At 33.5% G+C, this 18,702-nt stretch overlaps 2 protein-coding genes and 1 pseudogene across 3 annotated transcripts; 2 read left to right on the plus strand and 1 right to left on the minus strand.

Annotated features, from left to right (window-relative positions):
* Positions 1–1,456: 1,456 nt before the first annotated feature.
* Positions 1,457–3,976, plus strand: LOC139871302 (probable receptor-like protein kinase At5g18500; annotated as a pseudogene).
* A 996-nt stretch (positions 3,977–4,972) lies between these two features.
* LOC139860017 (pentatricopeptide repeat-containing protein At3g06430, chloroplastic-like) lies at positions 4,973–6,839 on the minus strand. Its single transcript, XM_071848792.1, has 2 exons — positions 6,382–6,839; positions 4,973–6,136 (listed from the first exon to the last, which is right to left on the minus strand). The coding sequence occupies exons 1-2, from the start codon at positions 6,760–6,762 to the stop codon at positions 5,024–5,026; spliced, it is 1,494 nt and encodes a 497-aa protein (XP_071704893.1). The 5' UTR covers positions 6,763–6,839; the 3' UTR covers positions 4,973–5,023.
* A 1,467-nt stretch (positions 6,840–8,306) lies between these two features.
* Positions 8,307–10,603, plus strand: LOC139860023 (protein RESTRICTED TEV MOVEMENT 3-like). 2 transcript variants are annotated; one of them, XM_071848798.1, is made up of 6 exons: positions 8,307–8,408; positions 8,636–8,765; positions 8,838–9,007; positions 9,393–9,684; positions 10,119–10,282; positions 10,379–10,603. In XM_071848798.1, the coding sequence occupies exons 1-6, from the start codon at positions 8,354–8,356 to the stop codon at positions 10,534–10,536; spliced, it is 969 nt and encodes a 322-aa protein (XP_071704899.1). In that variant the 5' UTR covers positions 8,307–8,353; the 3' UTR covers positions 10,537–10,603. The 2 variants fall into 2 exon arrangements, with proteins under 2 accessions (XP_071704899.1, XP_071704904.1); XM_071848803.1 differs by having other exon boundaries at positions 8,871–9,007.
* The last annotated feature ends 8,099 nt before the right edge of the window (positions 10,604–18,702 follow it).

An 18,702-nucleotide genomic window follows, 5' to 3' on the forward strand; every position in this document is an offset into this window, starting at 1 on the left:
ACATTCAAGGGTAATTGGTGTAATTGTTAACAAAGTAGTAAAACCTTGGTTTACACGCAGTCGATAACCTGGTGTATTCATTAAACAAAGTATTAAAACCTTGTTACAATTCGAATCCCCAATTAGTTGGAATATTTGACTTCGGGAATAAGAATAATTTGACGAAGGCTTTCGCTCTTTATATTTATGACTGATGGACTATTATGGACAAATCCGTATGGACATATTAAATAATCCAGGACAAAGGACAATTAACCCATGGGCATAAAACTAAAATCAACACGTCAAACATCATGATTACGGAAGTTTAAATAAGCATAATTCTTTTATTTCATATTTAATTTCCTTTATTTTATATTTAATTGCACTTCTAATTATCGCATTTTTATTGTTATTGTATTTAATTGCACTTTTAATTATCGTACTTTTTAATTATCGCAAGTTTATTTTATCGCATTTTTATTATTCGCAATTTCCTTTTCGTTATTTACTTGCCGCTTTAATTTAAGTCTTGTATTTATTTTTAATATTTTACATTTGGTTTTAACTGCGACTAAAGTTTTAAAATCAACAAACCGGTCATTAAACGGTAAAAACCCCCCTTAATAATAATAATATTACTTATATATATATTTGTATTTTTATAAAAGTAAACTAATATAGCGTTAAGCTTTGTTTAAAAAGATTCCCTGTGGAACGAACCGGACTTACTAAAAACTACACTACTGTACGATTAGGTACACTGCCTATAAGTGTTGTAGCAAGGTTTAAGTATATCCATTCTCTAAATAAATAAATATCTTGTGTAAAAATGTATCGTATTTAATAGTATTTCCTTGTAAAAATATAAGCTATTTTATATACAGCTCGCACGACATCACATGCTAAAAAAACAAACGGCACCTAAACTATACTTAATGGTGAATTCGAATAAAGGAGTTTTATATATTTCAAAAGTTCATGCTTGTATTTCACAATACCTCTCACATTCACAGAAGTCCATGTGAGAATTCTTTTCAAATTCTAAAAAGGTTCCTTTTATATATATATATATTTTTTTCTCAATTTCAGTTCCCATATCTCTTTCAGTTCAAGTCATATGCTGGCTTCTTTCACATATATACATACCCTTTTTACAATTGTGCATAACCCTGAATTAAATCTCATATATTTTAAAATACATTCAATACAACTTCACGTGTGATATATATAGAGTTAAAATCAACCAAATTCATTATTACTTTGCATATTCAGGTATAATCTTAAAGTAATGTGCGTTTATTTAAGTTCTGATCTTTGCAAACAAGTTTAATTTTTCTGATTAATGTTTATATTTTGTAACTCTTTTATTTGCAGGCCATTTACATAGTATCTATTAATGAGTCTACTGTTTTGAAACTAAGGTGTGACATCTTTTGGCAATCATCCGTGGAAATATTTTCTATTTTTTGTCAAAATGTTTTCGTGTTACGGAATTTTGAGAGAGAAAACGAAGAAAGTAAACCATAAGCGACCATTAAGTCAGACTCTGCCTGTGGCATCAGCTGGAGATCAAAGACATAAGAGTTGATCATAATTCAGATAATACTCTTAAAGGCCACAATGTCGATTCTTACAATCTAGAGTTCAAATTACGCGATAATAAAGATAAAGATTCATACAAGATTATAACACGTACGAGTCTTGAGAAGAACAAATTTATTAATAGTTGTGTATCAGATTCATTTAAAAATTTTGATCAAGAAGATATGGAAAATTTATATGGATCTTCTTCACATCCTATGAGTGGGTCCGGGACATCTCCTTTATCGGGTTTACCCGAATTTTCTCATCTTGGTTGGGGCCACTGGTTTATATTGAGGGATCTTGAAGTTGCAACAAACAAGTTTTCGAAGGATAATGTTATTGGAGAAGGTGGATATGGTATCGTATATCATGGTCATCTTGCTAATGGCTCTCGTGTTGCTATCAAGAAAATTTTCAACAATGTGTTAGTTTTTTCAAATCTGTTTTATTTTTTGGTACATAAATTTAGATTAGTTAAGGTGGTTATTTATATAGTGTTTGGGATACAGAGGACAAGCTGAGAAAGAATTCAGGGTAGAAGTTGAAGCAATTGGTCACGTTCGGCATAAAAATTTAGTAAGACTACTTGGCTACTGTATTGAAGGAACAAACAGGTAATTTTGCTCCATAAATATTCAATTATTCATATACATTTATCTGGGAGAATCTGGCAGGTTAAATAACGTGTCAAGATGGGTCGTGGTCAATTGGGCTGGAGAGAATCTGTTTACCCAGCAACTTTTATAACAATGATTTTTGTTATATTTTTCAAATAAGACAATTAAGGTTTTAAGTGCAGATTTGATATAATTTATTTCAACTCGTTTTACCGATTCAGACTTTTGGGCGGTTATCGTGTAACTTATGTTTTGAGTTTGATCCGTTTTTAATAAACCACCACCCAAATTGACCCTTTTACTAGATATGGGCCAAAATGGTATCCTCTAGTTCTTATCACCAAAAAAGTTATTTAATTTTTTCATGGTTCATGTATGTTTAACAATAAAACGAACAACTTCACATTTAAGATCGATATTGTTTATAGGATGTTGGTTTACGAGTATGTGAACAATGGTAACTTAGAGCAATGGCTACATGGATCAATGCGAGAGCACGGATATCTTGCTTGGGAAGCACGTATGAAAGTTGTCCTTGGTACTGCTAAGGCGTAAGCAATCTATACGTGTTCCTTACACTATAATCTATATACTCCGTATCATTTATTTGTGTTATTTTCATTAATATTAATATTTTCATGACACAATTTTTTTGCAGGCTTGCATACTTGCACGAGGCAATTGAGCCAAAAGTGGTGCACAGAGACATCAAAGCAAGTAATATACTGATCGATGAAGAATTCAATGCTAAACTTTCCGATTTTGGATTGGCTAAGTTATTAGGTGCTGGGAAAACTCATATTACAACTAGAGTAATGGGCACTTTTGGATACGTAGCTCCAGAATACGCAAATACCGGACTTCTTAATGAGAAGAGCGATGTTTATAGTTTTGGAGTTTTGCTCTTGGAAGCAATCACAGGACGGGACCCTGTAGATTATGGCCGGCCAGCTGAAGAGGTGTCAATTTTGACCCTTTTGCTCTCGAGTCAATTCAACTACTGTTTAAAAAGCTTTATAATAATTAACAATGTTTTGGTGGAAATGTAGGTAAACCTGGTTGATTGGTTGAAAACTATGGTTGGAAATAGGCGGTCCGAAGAGGTTGTGGACCCTGACATGGATACAAAACCATCTGGACGTGCACTTAAACGTGCTCTTTTGACGGCTTTAAGGTGTGTAGATCCACATTCGAGCAATAGACCAACCATGAGTGAAGTAGTTCGCATGCTTGAATCGGATGACTATCAATTAACACGAGAGGTATGCTACATTTCAACCCATATAAGAAAATGACCTGTTTTGACCCGTTATCAAACCTCTGTGGCCAACCTATTTTGCCGGTTTGGGCAAGCAGTTTGTTTGAATATGTATGTGTTTTTATGTTAATGAGAACTTACTGCACACAGGGGAACAGACGTCGCAAAAGTAATGTGAGAGAAACTGTGAAAGTTGATGCAGAAAAGAGTACCAAATGAAAACCGACTCATTGATGGTTGAGCGGCTCATGGAAGTAGACATGGACTCGAGTAGATGTATGAATGCAGAAGATTGTTTGTGCATATATTGTTGTATCTTGAAGGTAGCAAAGAATGGGATAAAATACGAGAACAAAGCTAATTATCTTCATTTGTGTATTATTCCATGTACAGATAACATGATTGTATGGGTGTTATTGTGATCAATAATTCAATAGAACAACCAACAGGTATATCATATTTGGGATGAGTGTCAGTTGACCTCTAAATTGTATAATTAGTGTGTGAGTATTAACCGTCTGAAAAATTTTATTTTTTTTTGACAAGAGGTATTAGGTGCAAACCTTACTAGTGGCACATCTTGGGGTCACTATGGAAAGGGTCGAAATGGTCAAGCGATAACTCAGTTAGACCGAGTACATCTGAGTAAAAGTACTCGTCTTTCTCATGTAACTTTATCAAAAAAAAAAAAAAAAAAAAAAAAAAAAAAAAAAAAAACTCACCCGTTTACCCATATTATCTCTAATATAGTTATATATATATATATATTTTTTTAATAAAAGTTAGCATAATATCTTCAAGTATATATGTTGAAACAGTATTTAAGTTTATTATTTTTACTACAAGATAAGATTCATGTGGTTGTAGTTACTTGTAGTACATTTTCAGCAATGTTAGCATATAAGCATTAGAAGCAAAGCAACTGTTTTTTTTATCTGAATGTGGTGATGGCTACTGCACTCTAGCTTTCTTTTTGGTTGGTGGTTTGAGACTTGAGGTTCAACTAATCTAACTTAGTCATATTTGGTTGATCTATGTTGTCAAAATATATCATGAAACTAATATTTTTCAATATATATCCTTACATTATTTCACTACTTTTTCCTACTTTATTTGGGTCTGATTTGCTAGCATATGTATTATAGATCAAAGGTAGCTGGTAATTTTGTGTATAACCCATCCTGTTTAGTACGGAGTATCAAATTACATTTTCGAGCAATACTTTGCGAATATGGTTGTTCCTAACGTTTATCCCATATTCCATATTTGGCATTTATCTTTTTTTTTTTACTCGGTTAAAGTACCATTTACTACGTAGTTGGTCCTTCTAACTAACGACCGCCAATAAAATATTGTTAAAACTTGACATGTGCCTAGTTAAAGGTGAAAAACAGCACTCAGTTTCTATATACATAATAAATACATAGTTCTAATAATGAATAAAATACATCATACCCAAAAAATACAAAAGAAACAACCATTTTAACATTAGGTGCACAATTTGTACTTTTGTACCCACAAACCAAATATTCTTTTAGCCGGACCTAACCTCTATTTATCAAGCTTTCAGATAAAACTTGGACTAAACAACTAACTCTTGATTTGGATTCAACATCATTTTTTGTTCCTGTTCTAAATCAAACACTTCGTCATTCATACCTTCTTTCTTATAAGCTTCAACCATAATAGAAAACGTCGTTGCATCAGCCTTACACTGCTTATCTTTCATCCTCATATAAACCCTTTCCATTTCCATCAAATCATCTGCAGTTGCACACGCATAAATCACAGCGTTATGAAACGATGTGTTTTCAGGTATCTCCAATTTCCCAGCTAATTCCACCATACTTATCACTTTATGAAAAAGACCTGCATTTGCATACCCTCTAATTAAACAACAAAACGTCTTGGTGTCGGCTTTCATACCCTCGGCTCTCATTTGATCAAACGTGTACTCCATATTTTTCGCGTCACCCACATCCGAAAACGCCTCAATTACATTGTTGTAAGTAGACGTTGTCCATGGAAACGAAAGCTTTCTCATGTACTCCATAACTGTTGACATTTTATCGTACATTTTTTTCTTTCCATATGCACCAATTAAAATGTTGAACGTTCTTGTTTCTGGTTCGATTCCAAAATTTCTAAACTTTTCATACCATTTTTCCATAGTTTCAACTTGACCCATGTTGCCAAATAAGCTAAGAATCGTGTTCATCGTCCATACATCCTGTTCGGACGAACCGCTGTTTAACATTCCGTTTAGTACTTTTTCCATTAAGTCAAACTTACCTACTTTACCATATCCAGCTAAGACTGTATTCTGAGTGACTGTATTTGGAGTTATAGATCGTTCAGCCATTTGTTCATACAATGATTCAACAAGTTCGAATCGAGCAGCATCAACACAAGCTTTGATTAGAATAGTATATGTATAAACGTCTGGTTGACATAAAGGAAGGTTCTTCATTTCTTCAAGAATTTTGAATGCTTCGTCGATTATATTGCTTCTGCAGTATGCAGCGAGCAATGCAGTGTATAGTTCTGCAGTGGGCTCGATTCCCTCTTCGATCATCGAGTTAAAAAGATTACGGGCTTGTTGCGGTTGGCCAGATCGTCCGAGTAAAACAATGAGTTTCATATAAGTTCCTGCCTTCGGTTGATAAAATCGCTGTTCCTTTAGCATCTCAAAAACCTAAAATAAGGAATTCGATGGTTTCAATTATATATGCCTACTTCAACTCATTTACTAATATTAGTATTTACATTTACATAATGCAATAACATGATAATAAGTTTCTTTTAACAAGTATCTGGGCAAACCTAATATTTTTCAGGTCAGTACAAAATATATAACACAAGTATATGTAATCATAATTACTCCGTATAATTTATGTATTATATAATATATAATATAATTAATCAATTACATAAAATTACCTGTAGGGCTCTTAACCACTGTTTAGCTTCAATTGAATCAGATAAGGCTTCAGTAACTGTACTAACCCACGGATTTAGGTTACTTTTACGATCCAATTTCTTTTTAATATTCTTAATCGGAGTTCTCTTTTTATTATTCCTATCACCGGAATTAGTTGATACGTCACCAGGGTACTCTCCTTGTTTCCATAATTTCTTCCGTTTTGGTGAGTCAGCAACCGGTGAATATGACCTCACTGCACATCGTAATAAAAACCTAGGTGAAATTATACGGTAGTTAATACGGTGGTTGTCGAAATGCTGCCGGTGGTTGTCGGAAGATAATGTTAGGGAAGCTGAGAAGGAGAGAGACGACGACGGCGGCGGCGCTCGTAACGACATCGTTTTGATGGATTTGACTTTTTGACTTTTTTAAGTGTGTATTGTGCTGTATCATCATCTATTGAAAGAGGCTTTCATGGGGTTTGCGGGGCTCGGGAAGTGTATTTTGATAGATTTGAAGTCTTGCAACGGTAACCATCCAGGCCTAGCCTGGTTGGCCACCAACACTTCCCATGAAGGTGGAGGTCTCGGGTTCAACTCCAAGGGGTGCCCGCATTTAATGACCAAAGCTGGAGGATGTTTTACCCGGTAGCGGTGGAGGGTTGGCTTGCCGTTTACCCGGAGTTTACCTGCGGTGGGGGGCCAATGTGTTCTGGCCCATAGCGGGGTTCCTCGTTAAAAAAAAAAAAAAAAAAAAAAAAGTCTTGTAGCGGTGCAGGGACGCGGGTCAGTCGGTTGGCTGCTTTCGCTTCTTCAAGATGTTGGGTCTTTCGGTTCTCAATTCTAGTTTCAATTGTAATCGTCAATGTATGTAGTCAATGTTCGCTCACGAACAACAGATCATCAGATCTGTTCAATTTGTACATGTAACTGTGCTTCTTGTTTCGATCTATTAAATATATATATATTTTTGTCGAAAAAAAAAATCTATTGAAAGAGATCCTATATGGATAATGCTAATATATTTTGTAGACCTTATAATATTATATTTGTTATATATGAACCTTAAACTTTGGAAAAATTTATTTTGGGCACATAAAAGTATTTAAGCTAGTAAGTAGTAATCTCTTTTCTCTTGTATGATTGATTTTTGAAGAATAATGATAAGAGGTAGAAGGGTTTTTTGTTCGGGCTACTCATGAGAGCGAGTAATCCGACCTCATACTTTGATGTACGCAACTTAACGGAATTATTCTTTGGGTGTTTCCAACCCTTCCCTGACCATCACACGATATTCGTCCTATACATGATTTGAACCTCAGACTTCTTGCAAGGAACTCAGGGCCCCAATCACTGGAGTATCTTGTGGTTGAATTTTTGAAGAATAATATGCAAGCCTAAATCTTCAAGTCTAAAAACAACTACAACAACAATACCCAATTTCGCACATGCCAAGTCTAAAAACATACTTAGAAATTAAGTGGTTAATGGGACAAAGTAATAAGTAGATTGAAATACAAGAAGAAAATACATTAATGGTATATCAAATTATGAGTAGTTTATGTCTTTGATTCTGTATTCTGTGTATTCTGTAATATGTTTTCATTAAATACTCCGGATTCTTTAATTTCCATGTAAAAGATTATTTTCTTGACGAGTACGTTCACGACTCATCTAAAAACAGATACATGTGCATGAGCTTTCGCGATATTATCAGCATTATTCTTAAATTTTTTGTATGGATTATTTGCTCATGTAATGGTTCTTTGCTTAAACCTCTAAACATGGAATGCTTGGATTTGCTTTAACTTTGGGGTTTCAATATAAATGTTGGTTTATATAGCAAGTAGAGAATATATGTTTTTGAGGCAACTAATATTTTCTTAAGCATATAAATAACCCTCCATTATCCTTTAATTTGCACAAGCCATTTGTTTTATACATTATTTACATCTCAATTGGCTTTACACTTTTGTATCATTACTTTCACATGGCCATTGGTGACTCATGTTCAGATGCAAGTCTTACCCAAGGTGACCAACATGGTAATCTCTCAGTTTTCTGTTATCATCTTTGGCACCTTTTTATCGCAACAAGTTACACTATATCGTTTAACATTAACACGAAATAAACAATCTATAGTTAACGACGATAAAAAGTTGAGGGTATATATGTGACTTATTTGAGAAAATTTGGTTGAAAGATATATTTGGCTAATGTGATAAAATAATAAGTTGGATTTATTTGTTTTTTGCTCATTATAATGTTTAAGGGGATTTGAGATCAATATCAGAAGCACCACCTGCTCATTACATTCTCAACATTCAACAACTTTCTTTATTAACTAAACAAAATGTTGAAAGATATGAATCTGGCGAGTTTGAAGCCGGAGGCTACAAATGGTACTTCCTATTTTTTAGTAAGGCACAGGTTAAACATTTATCCAGGTTGATTAATACTCATTTTTACTGTAGGAAATTGGTTATTCACCCAAATGGTAACAAAAGTAAGAATGTTGGAGAATTCTTGTCTGTATACTTGGCGATGGCGGACCCTACTTCACTTCCACCTGGTTGGGAGGTCTACGCCAATTTCAGGATCTTTCTACTTGATCAGAACAATGATACTTACTTAAAAGTTGAAGGTAACGGGTTCTTATTAGAAGTGGAAAAACGGGCGGGTCAGTTGGGTTAGGCAAGGGCTTGTAGCTAGTAAATATCAAAACAAGTAATAATATATTTTGAACTGAACGATTAAGACTGCTCTAATAACTGAGTACACAATTGACAAATTTCAGGCTTATGTAGCACATTTGACCCACTTGGCCCATTTCAATTTCATAACTTATTAGTACTAATTCAATCACTTTGGCCTGTTAAAATATAGATACCATCCGAATTCACTCATTTTAGAATATTAGGTAAGAAATAGACACATCTACTCTGTATCATGTATGAAGCATATGCAAGTAATATTGACATGCACACATATAACAGCTGAAGTTTGTTTAAAATTTTGACCCAACCCAGATGCAATGAGTAAAGGAAGACGGTTTCATCGTTTAAGAACTGAACAGGGATTTGATCAATTTATTAGTCTTAAAGAATTTAGTGATTCTAACAATGGATATCTTCTTGGAGATAACTGTGTGTTTGGTGCGGAGGTGTTTGTCTGCAAAGAGAGAAGCAAAGGCAAAACCGAGTCGTTGTCAATGGTAAAAGATGCAGTTGCTTATAAGCACACGTGGATAATCAGAAACTACTCTAAAGTCAACATTGACTGTGAAAATTCAAACATATTTAGTGCTGGTGATCACAAATGGTAAACATTTAGTTCCGATCATTCTTTCGTTCAACTTTAATGTTTCAAGTGTGCATCAAACCTTTTGTGCAAAAAATATAAAAACATTATGATTTAATATTTATGTCACAAGTTTCTCTTTGAGTATTTTAGGATGACTAGTACTCATTCTCGGGGGCGGATGTACATTGCTTTCACTTGCTACCAGTAAAATAAAGTCGTCAAGTGTAATAAATTTAGACTGACACATGTGGAAAAAAAAATTACATTATCCAGGATAATGTAAAAAAATTTGGGCCTTTAACTAGTTACATAGTATTATTATTCACTATCAGTGACTACAATTCTTAGATCATTCATAGGTTTTTTTTTCCACTTGCAAACATATGTAACCCGATATACTTAATGACAAGTACAAAAATATGTGAGACCATTAATTACAAGCAATTGTGCAGGAAGATACAGTTATATCCTCTTGGAAAAGGCAGTATTGGTGGCTACCTATCGCTTAGATTGGCTTTAGCTGAACCTGAAAAAGTTGCATCAGGAACCAAAATACTTGCAGAATTTACTATTCGTATTCTGGATCAATTAGATACAAGACATCTCTATAGAAAAGGTAAATTTGATATATATCCATATGTGCGACAACAACTTGAATTTCGATTTTCACTGTAATATATGTCGCCGGCTAAGAGTTGTTTATAAAATGCAGCTAGTTATTGGTTCAGTGCTTTAAAACCGGACTGGGGTTGGCAAAGATTCATATCACATGGTACGTTCTTTCAGACGAACAGAGGATTGTATTTAAAGGATGTTTGTTACATAGAAGCAGAGGTTACTGTCCATGGAGAGACTACTATATTTGGATAAATTTGTTCAAATAAAGAATCAATTTGGTGTATAATTATTCATTGTGAAATATTAGAAGGTGTACATAAAATAAATCTTATATTTTCATGAATGCATAAAGCCATCTGAATGTTGATTTGCATAACTAAGATTTATGATTCAAAAATAAATATTTGATTACTCAAAAATAAATATTTATGAAGTTCAAAATGTTAGAAGGATTAAGTTTGGCCCAAGTCCGATTGTGAGTTTGAGTTCGTTAGGGTTTATGTAATCTCTATTTATAATCGATGACTAAACTCAATCACCTCACAGGATTTCATTGTCTTACACAACATAGTCACAAATGAAGTTCATAGTGAAAAAGACACAGGTTTAGTAGATATATCTTACATGTCTTATTAAAAGATAAAATAAATAAATATATATTTAAATAAATAAATAAACATTAGTTAGAAAACATAAAATGCATAGATTTTATCTTTGGATATGACATTGAAATGGAAAAATAAACTTAAAGTAGTTGTGTAAATATTAGCCGATATACAACTGTGCATATATTATCTATATTTAGTTTACCATATGTATAGAAACTATCTTAAGTCAACTTTGTTATACATAGAAAAGATATAATAGCCTAGTTTACATAGCAAAAGATCACAACCCTTGCTGTATATATTGGGTACGATTGATGTAATGAAATTCATTGAAAATCGATTACTTACTGATATCAAAGCCACATCGGTTCTTTTCTTCCTTTGTAAACCCTATCAGCCGTAACCATCTTCTCATCCTTTACCCTTCAATCTCCAATGGCTGATAAGCTTTATCATCCTGCACTCACAATTTCTAACATCGAGAATCTCATTCCTACCACTTTAAACATCAAAGATGCACAATATAATTCCCTTTCTGTTATGAAAATCAAACGTGCGTTCTTGTTCTTTTATTTCTTTTTCGATAGAAAGAAAAACGGAGATTATGGAATTTGTTTTTTTTTCGGTTCCAATTAACCATACCGTAATCAGAGACTATCTATATATATATATATATATATATATATATATATATATATATATATATATATATATATATATATATATATATATATATATATATATATATATATATATATCATGTTTATACATGTCGGCTCCGTAAATTAATTCCCTTTTTTTTCTTTACAATCGACTAATTAGAAAAGGTTTTGATTTTGTTCCCAAAACAAAAAGGAGACGGGTAGTTCCAAATCTTTAAGTTAATATATAATGACTTAACTATAAAGCAATTCCTTTTCATAGTAGTTTGACTTGGACTAAGTGGTAATTAATAATTAACATTTAATTAATAATTATTCATTAATATTTAATAATTAATAATTCATATTTATTAATTAATAAAGATTAATAATTAACTTAACAGTTAATAAAGTCCAATGTCATTTCTTTCTATTTGGTAATTATAAATATGTATATACAATATATACATATAACCGAATATCTAAGTGCTCATTATGTGTGACCCCATAGGCTTGTATATAAGCGGTAGTATAGATTTGTGTTATGACGTGCAAATTAAACCAACAAACTCCCACTTGTGCATGCCATAACATCTAGAAAACTATACAGACATATATTGGCGTCTAGCAACACGTCAATGTCCCCGAAAATATACAAGTGTTTGTTTCAGCTAAACGAACTATCATTATTATTAAAAATGATTTAATAATTGAGTGTCTAGTATCCCTTTATTTCCGATACCAAGTTGACATGAGACATGGATCTAGTCATTCTCATTTGTCAACCAATTCTGTTTCTCGATCTAGAAAGACTGAATGTGATCACTAAGTTAAAATTGATCATAAATCAATATCGCTTAGAAAAGGCCGTGTAAATATCCATTCATTTTCATCGAGGGGCCCAGTGGTATCATACTCTCACATAGAGGAATAAATCTCATTTTGATTATATGCGTTTCTCATATACTTTACATCATACCCAATGATGGCCTTTATAACTACCTTGTTCAGGATAGCGTTTAACCATATCAAAGTATAATATGTCATACAATCGAAAACCAACATATACATCTCAGGTCTAAGGACACAAAGACATAACCATTATGAGATTCACTATTGACGACGATCCATATAGTGACATCTCATGATTGGGTCATTCCAATATTCATCATCAATGAATACTTATGAATTTTGGCCTCAACTAGTTAACTATTCACCATCAGTGAATAAAACTAAATTTCATAATAATCTTAATTCATGTTATTCCCATAACATGACCGATTATGGAGATTTAGAATAATCAACAATTATTCATGGATTAAACATGCTAATATATAACACAGTAATATAAATGAAAATGAGCATACCGAGTATCTCAATTTATTAAGATTAAACTGTTTAATGTTTCAAAAATATCCAAATACAAATTTACAGATTAAAAAGATTAGTAGCATAACGAAGTCCAATATTAGTAGCATGATCATCATGTTTGTTGTGCATCAAGGGCTTCGTGAACGGGTCAACCACATTATCATCTGTATGAAGCTTAAGAATACTCATATCATTCCTCTTAATGACTTCATAAATGTAGTCAACATTTGAAGAATGTGCTAGACACCTTTCTGTACATGTGATTCTTTCGAAAGTATAATAACAAACGAACTAGCACAGTACATTTTCACAGAAGATTTAATGTTGTGAACTACTCCGGGTTCAGCAACAAACTTCCTAATCCAGACAGCTTCCTGAGCAACTTCTTAGGCAGTAGTGTATTCTGATTTTGTTGTAGACTGTTCAACGTGATCTTCTTAGAGCTCTTCTAATCAATGTCTTGCCCATCATGACAAATGAACAACTTGACTAGATCTAGAATCATCTTAATCAGTTTGGAAACTAGCATCGGTATAAAACTTAATACTCAACTCTTCTTCCAAACAACCGTAAACCAAAAATATATCTTTAGTACTCTACAAATACTTAAGAATATTATTAACAACAATCCAATGTTCTTAACCTAGATTATGTTAATAGCGACTTGTCAAAGTCAAAAATAACAAGACATCATTTTAGTACATAACATGTCATACATAATGGATCCTATAGCCGAAGCATATCGGATTCATTTCATTCGTCTTATCTCATCATGTGTGATAAGACCTTGAGACTTGCTCAAGGATATGCCCTTTTGAACATGAAATGCTCCAAGGTTGGAGTAATGCATGCTAAATCTCTGCAAGATAAGATATGTACATTAATTAAAACCAATAAGCTATTTGAATCTATTTCTTTAGATCATGATTCCAAGTATATAAGTAGCTTCTCCAAGATCCTTTATGGAAAAACATTTTTCAAGCCAAGACTTGAAATCTTGCAAGTTGAAATGTTATTTTCAATAAGCAGTATGTCATCAACATACAAGATCAAGAAAACTACTTGCTCCCACTAGATTTAATGTAAACACATAGCTCATCTTGATTTTGAGAAAAACCAAACTCTTTGATATTCTCATCAAACTTAAGATTCTAGCTCCTAAATTCTTGCTTTAATCCATAAATGGATTTTAGAAGCTTTCATACTTTATTAGGATGCTTAGGATATATAAACCCTTTCGGCTGAACCATATATACGTCCTCGCTTAGGTCGCCATCGATTTTTACATCCATTCACCATACTTCATAATCATGAAAAGTAGTTATGACAATAAGTATTCTAATTTATAAAGCTCACGACCAGTGAAAAAGTTTCATCATAACTTTTTGCCACGAATCTAGCTTTAAAAGTGTTTACATTACCGTCCATGCTAGTCTTCTCTTTGAAGACTCATTTACACCCCATTGTCTTACAATCGGGTGGAAGATCAATCAAGTCACATACTTGATTATCTTTCATGAAATGCATCCTTGCATTCATAACATCTCGTCATTTGGCAGATTTAATCTGATATGACCTCACGGTAGCTACAGGGTTCATCATAATCCTCTAGGTGAGGTTCATCTGAATTAATCAAATAATCAAATCTCTTATCCCGATGAAGAGTTCTACCAGATATATGAAGTTCAGGTGCAACACATTCTGACTCACTAACAATGCGCTCAGATTCAACGTGTGGATTACTATTGCTTATAGAAGGTATATTACTTTGTGGTTCTTGAATTAATTCAAGATCTACTTTACTCCCACTAAATTCTTGTAAGTGACGATCTCTTTCAAGCAAATTAGTAGACCAAGCAGTAAACACGATGTTTTCAGCTAGGCAGTAAAAGTAGTAACTCATTGTTTCCTTTGGGTATCACAAAAGTGACATTTGATACTTCTGGGTTCTAAATTGTTTGAAGTGTTATGTTTCACGTACGCTTCACAACCTCAGACTTTCAAACGAGACAACTTGAAAATATTCCCATGCCATTGCTCATATGGTGTCTTTTTTTTTTACCTTTTTGGTTGGAACCATAATGAGTATGCCTGCAACAGACTCAAATTCATATCCCAAAAAGACTGTGACAGAGTAGTCAGACTCATCATGGATCGAAACCATATCAAGTAAAGTTCTATCCCTCCACATAAACACACCATTGTGTTGTGGTGTATAAGGTAGAGTAAATTGTGATACAATCCCACAATTCTCTAGGTGGTCCAAAAACTCTTAACTCATAAACTCACATCGTCCATCGAATTGAAGTGATTTAATGGTCTTTCCAAGATGACCCGGTACTTCATTTTGAAAGACTTTTTGAACATTTCAAAAAACTTCATGTTTATGTTTGAGCAAGTAAAATGTAACCATATATACTATAACCATCAGTTATCATAACGAAGTAAGTTTCATCGTCTAGACATTGTTCTAGAAGGGCCCCATACATCAATATGTATATGTCCTAAAAGATCTTTAGCTCTTTCACCGAATTCGGAGAAATAAGCCTTCGTCAGCTTTCCACATAAACATTACTCGCATATATCAAATGACTCATAGTCAGTTGATTCCAAAAATCCATTAGAATGGAGTTTTGAAATGCGTCATTTATATTATCAAGGCGACAATGTCATAGATAGGTCTTATTCAAGTATAGGTTGAATCATTTGGCGGTACAGGTATACACAAAAGTCTCATTTGAAATCACACCATGTTTATCAATTTCAAAAATACCATTACGTTGATAGGCATTGAGATAAAAATATTATCCTTAGAAACTGAAATAACAAAGTGCGTAAATGCAAGTTCAAAACCAGCATCTTTCAAATCATATTGCTCCTAAAACTAGGAGCATAATAACGTTGTTCCAACAAAACAATAAGACGACTTGGAAGAGTAAGCTCATAGTGACCAATGGCTTCAACCGAAGCTTGATTCCCATTGCCCACTCGCAAATCTAATGTGCCTTTCTTCAGTCTATTACTTCTTCTCATTCCTTTCATATTGTTACATGTGTGAAGACCACGACCGGTTAACAAAGATCCATGAATCACTAGAAAAAGTATATAACTCTATATGAAAAATACCTGAGTTTGCTAGTCTTACTAGCATCGCCTTTTCTCAGCTCAAATTGGTAGATAGGAAAACTTCCTTCTCCAAAACCTTTCCACGATGGAAATATTCTGTGACGATCGCTCCAAATCCATATGGACGAACACGTCATTCATCGATTTCATTACGAGGTATTTGACCTCTATATGATACGTTTTGTAAACATTGCATTCTTTTGAAAAGGCACACCATAAATGTATATTTAAATCAAAGGTTTTCGACATCTGATGATTTCTACATATAGACAATCACCGTAATAATAGTTTACAATAGTACTTCCGTTGACAATGCAGTCAAAATAAGATACATGGTGATGATTTGGTGAATGCAACGTTTCCTCGAAAAATATGCCATGTAAGACTCCATGCACATAGCTTGTATAACATATAAGCAAACAGCGGAAGACTTCTAGGGAACCTGAGAATAAACATGCTAACAAGTGTCAACACAAAGGTTGGTGAGTTCATAGTTTTAGTGTTTCGCATAATCTGTATATAAAAGTGGATCACAAGATTTCAGTTGTTTCATCCAGAAACGTTTATCAAAATATTCTACAAGATTGAGCACCCTGGTAACTAAACTTTAACGTTATAATAAGTACCCCTGTTTTAACATACATGCAACTAACATGTACAATACACGCAAACCAACGTGTCCTAAACTCAAATAACACACGTCCGTTAAAAGACTAGTTCTCTAGCTTGGACGGGGATGTCAAGCCCTATGAATCCATATACTGTTATTCGCGCCCACCAGTCCACATCCTATGTACTGGCAGTTACTAGTTACCAAAGCTAAGGGATTTTCGGTTTAAACTTAGTGTAGAATTAAGTATGTACTTGTATCCATTGCGTTTAAAATAAATTGCATGTATTCTCAGCCCAAAAATATATTGCAAAAGCAATTAAAAAGAGAGCAATGAAACTCACCTTAGCAGCATATAAAGTTGTTCACCAAAATGTGACTGAAACTCGGAATATCAAATAACCGTAGATCTCAACCTAGAGAACATATGTTGGTCAATAAATGTCTATCAAGCTAGGTCTGGTCATAGTGTATTACAATCCTAATGCTCAAGATCGACATACAAAAGTTATCCAAAGTCGTTTCAAAAAGTCAATTTTGACAATAGTTCAACAAAACGAGACATACCTTATATAAGGATTCATTTACTCGGTTGGTAATATTCAAAAATCCAATTTATCAATCTTACAAATAAGTTGTTTTAAATATTAATTGCAGATTTAAAAGCAATTCCAATTAACGTCAATCATAATTCAGTTGATCGTATTTTTTAATCCGTTCATCGAAACTATTCGATATCTAAATGAAAAGTCATTGATTTTTCGCTAGCTTTCCAAAAACATGTATATCATATACCTTTTACCAGTAATATATGTATTTAATTCGTGAATCATTATAAACTGTTTAGCGACGAAATTTAGCATACAAGCATGTATAAATATATATACTCGAGCACTAAACATGGATACACAATTAATATATAAAAGATAAAATATGAGTGCTTACGCATCAATATTGAGATTTAATATTGTAGGAAAGTACGTAGACGCAACAGAGATGATAAACACTAGGTTTGATTCACAAATATACCCCCGAATATTACCCATAACCTCCTTGACAATAACCCATAATTTCCTTAGCTCTAGCTTGCTCGAAAACCCGTTTCGAAATCATTTGGACATCCCTCCGTCGTGATATTTTATGTGATGCCCCGTACAAAACCATCGTGTACGAATCATCAACAACAGGATCATTACAAGGTTAAGTACTATATGCTGTAATTAAAGAAGTTGCATTCATGATAAAAAGGTGATGTTATAACCGACATCAAATGTTTTACATTTCAAAAGCATGCTTCACTAAGTAGAAGCAAATAATAAGTGTATGTGACCACAATGGTCGTTACAAGTCATAGTTCAAAAGTACGAATGTTTGAATGCAAAGTAAAGTAGTTCATGCGTGGACAACTCTAAGCAGCGGGTTCTACAGCACGACTAGTACACAGTGGAAGCAACCTCAAGCACCTGAGAAATACATGCTTAAAAACGTCAACACAACGGTTGGTGAGCTATAGTTTAAGTATAACAGTATGTAAGGTAGGCCACGAGATTTCAGTGCTACAAAGAGCATTTCAAAACAGTATGATAAAGTATATGTTAACCGTGGGCACTTGGTAACTAACTTAACGTTTAAAATACCCCCTGAAAGTACACTTGGCGAGTGCGTATATTTACGAAGTATTAAACACTCGTTGACTGCTAGCGCGACTAGCCCGAGTGGGGATGTCAAACCCTATGGATCCATATCTAAGATTCGCGTTCACCGGTTCATAAACCAATGATTAAACGTTACCGAGCTAAAGGGAATGTTTCTGCCGTTATATAACCCACACATATATAAGTTTAAGTACTCGTGCCTAGTATGTAAAACATAAAATCCGCATGTATTCTCAGTTCCCAAAATAAGTTAAAGTAAAAAGGGAATGCTATAACTCACAATGATAATGTAGTCGTAAAGTCGGTCCGGTAAAGGTGTGCAAGTAAACGGTCCGAAAGTCCTCAACCTAAGTCAAATAGTACTAAGTCAGTAAATCGTCTTAATAGGTTTAAAAGTATGTATTTAA

This window comes from Rutidosis leptorrhynchoides, chromosome 1 (assembly GCF_046630445.1).
Source record: "Rutidosis leptorrhynchoides isolate AG116_Rl617_1_P2 chromosome 1, CSIRO_AGI_Rlap_v1, whole genome shotgun sequence".
NCBI lineage: Eukaryota > Viridiplantae > Streptophyta > Magnoliopsida > Asterales > Asteraceae > Rutidosis > Rutidosis leptorrhynchoides.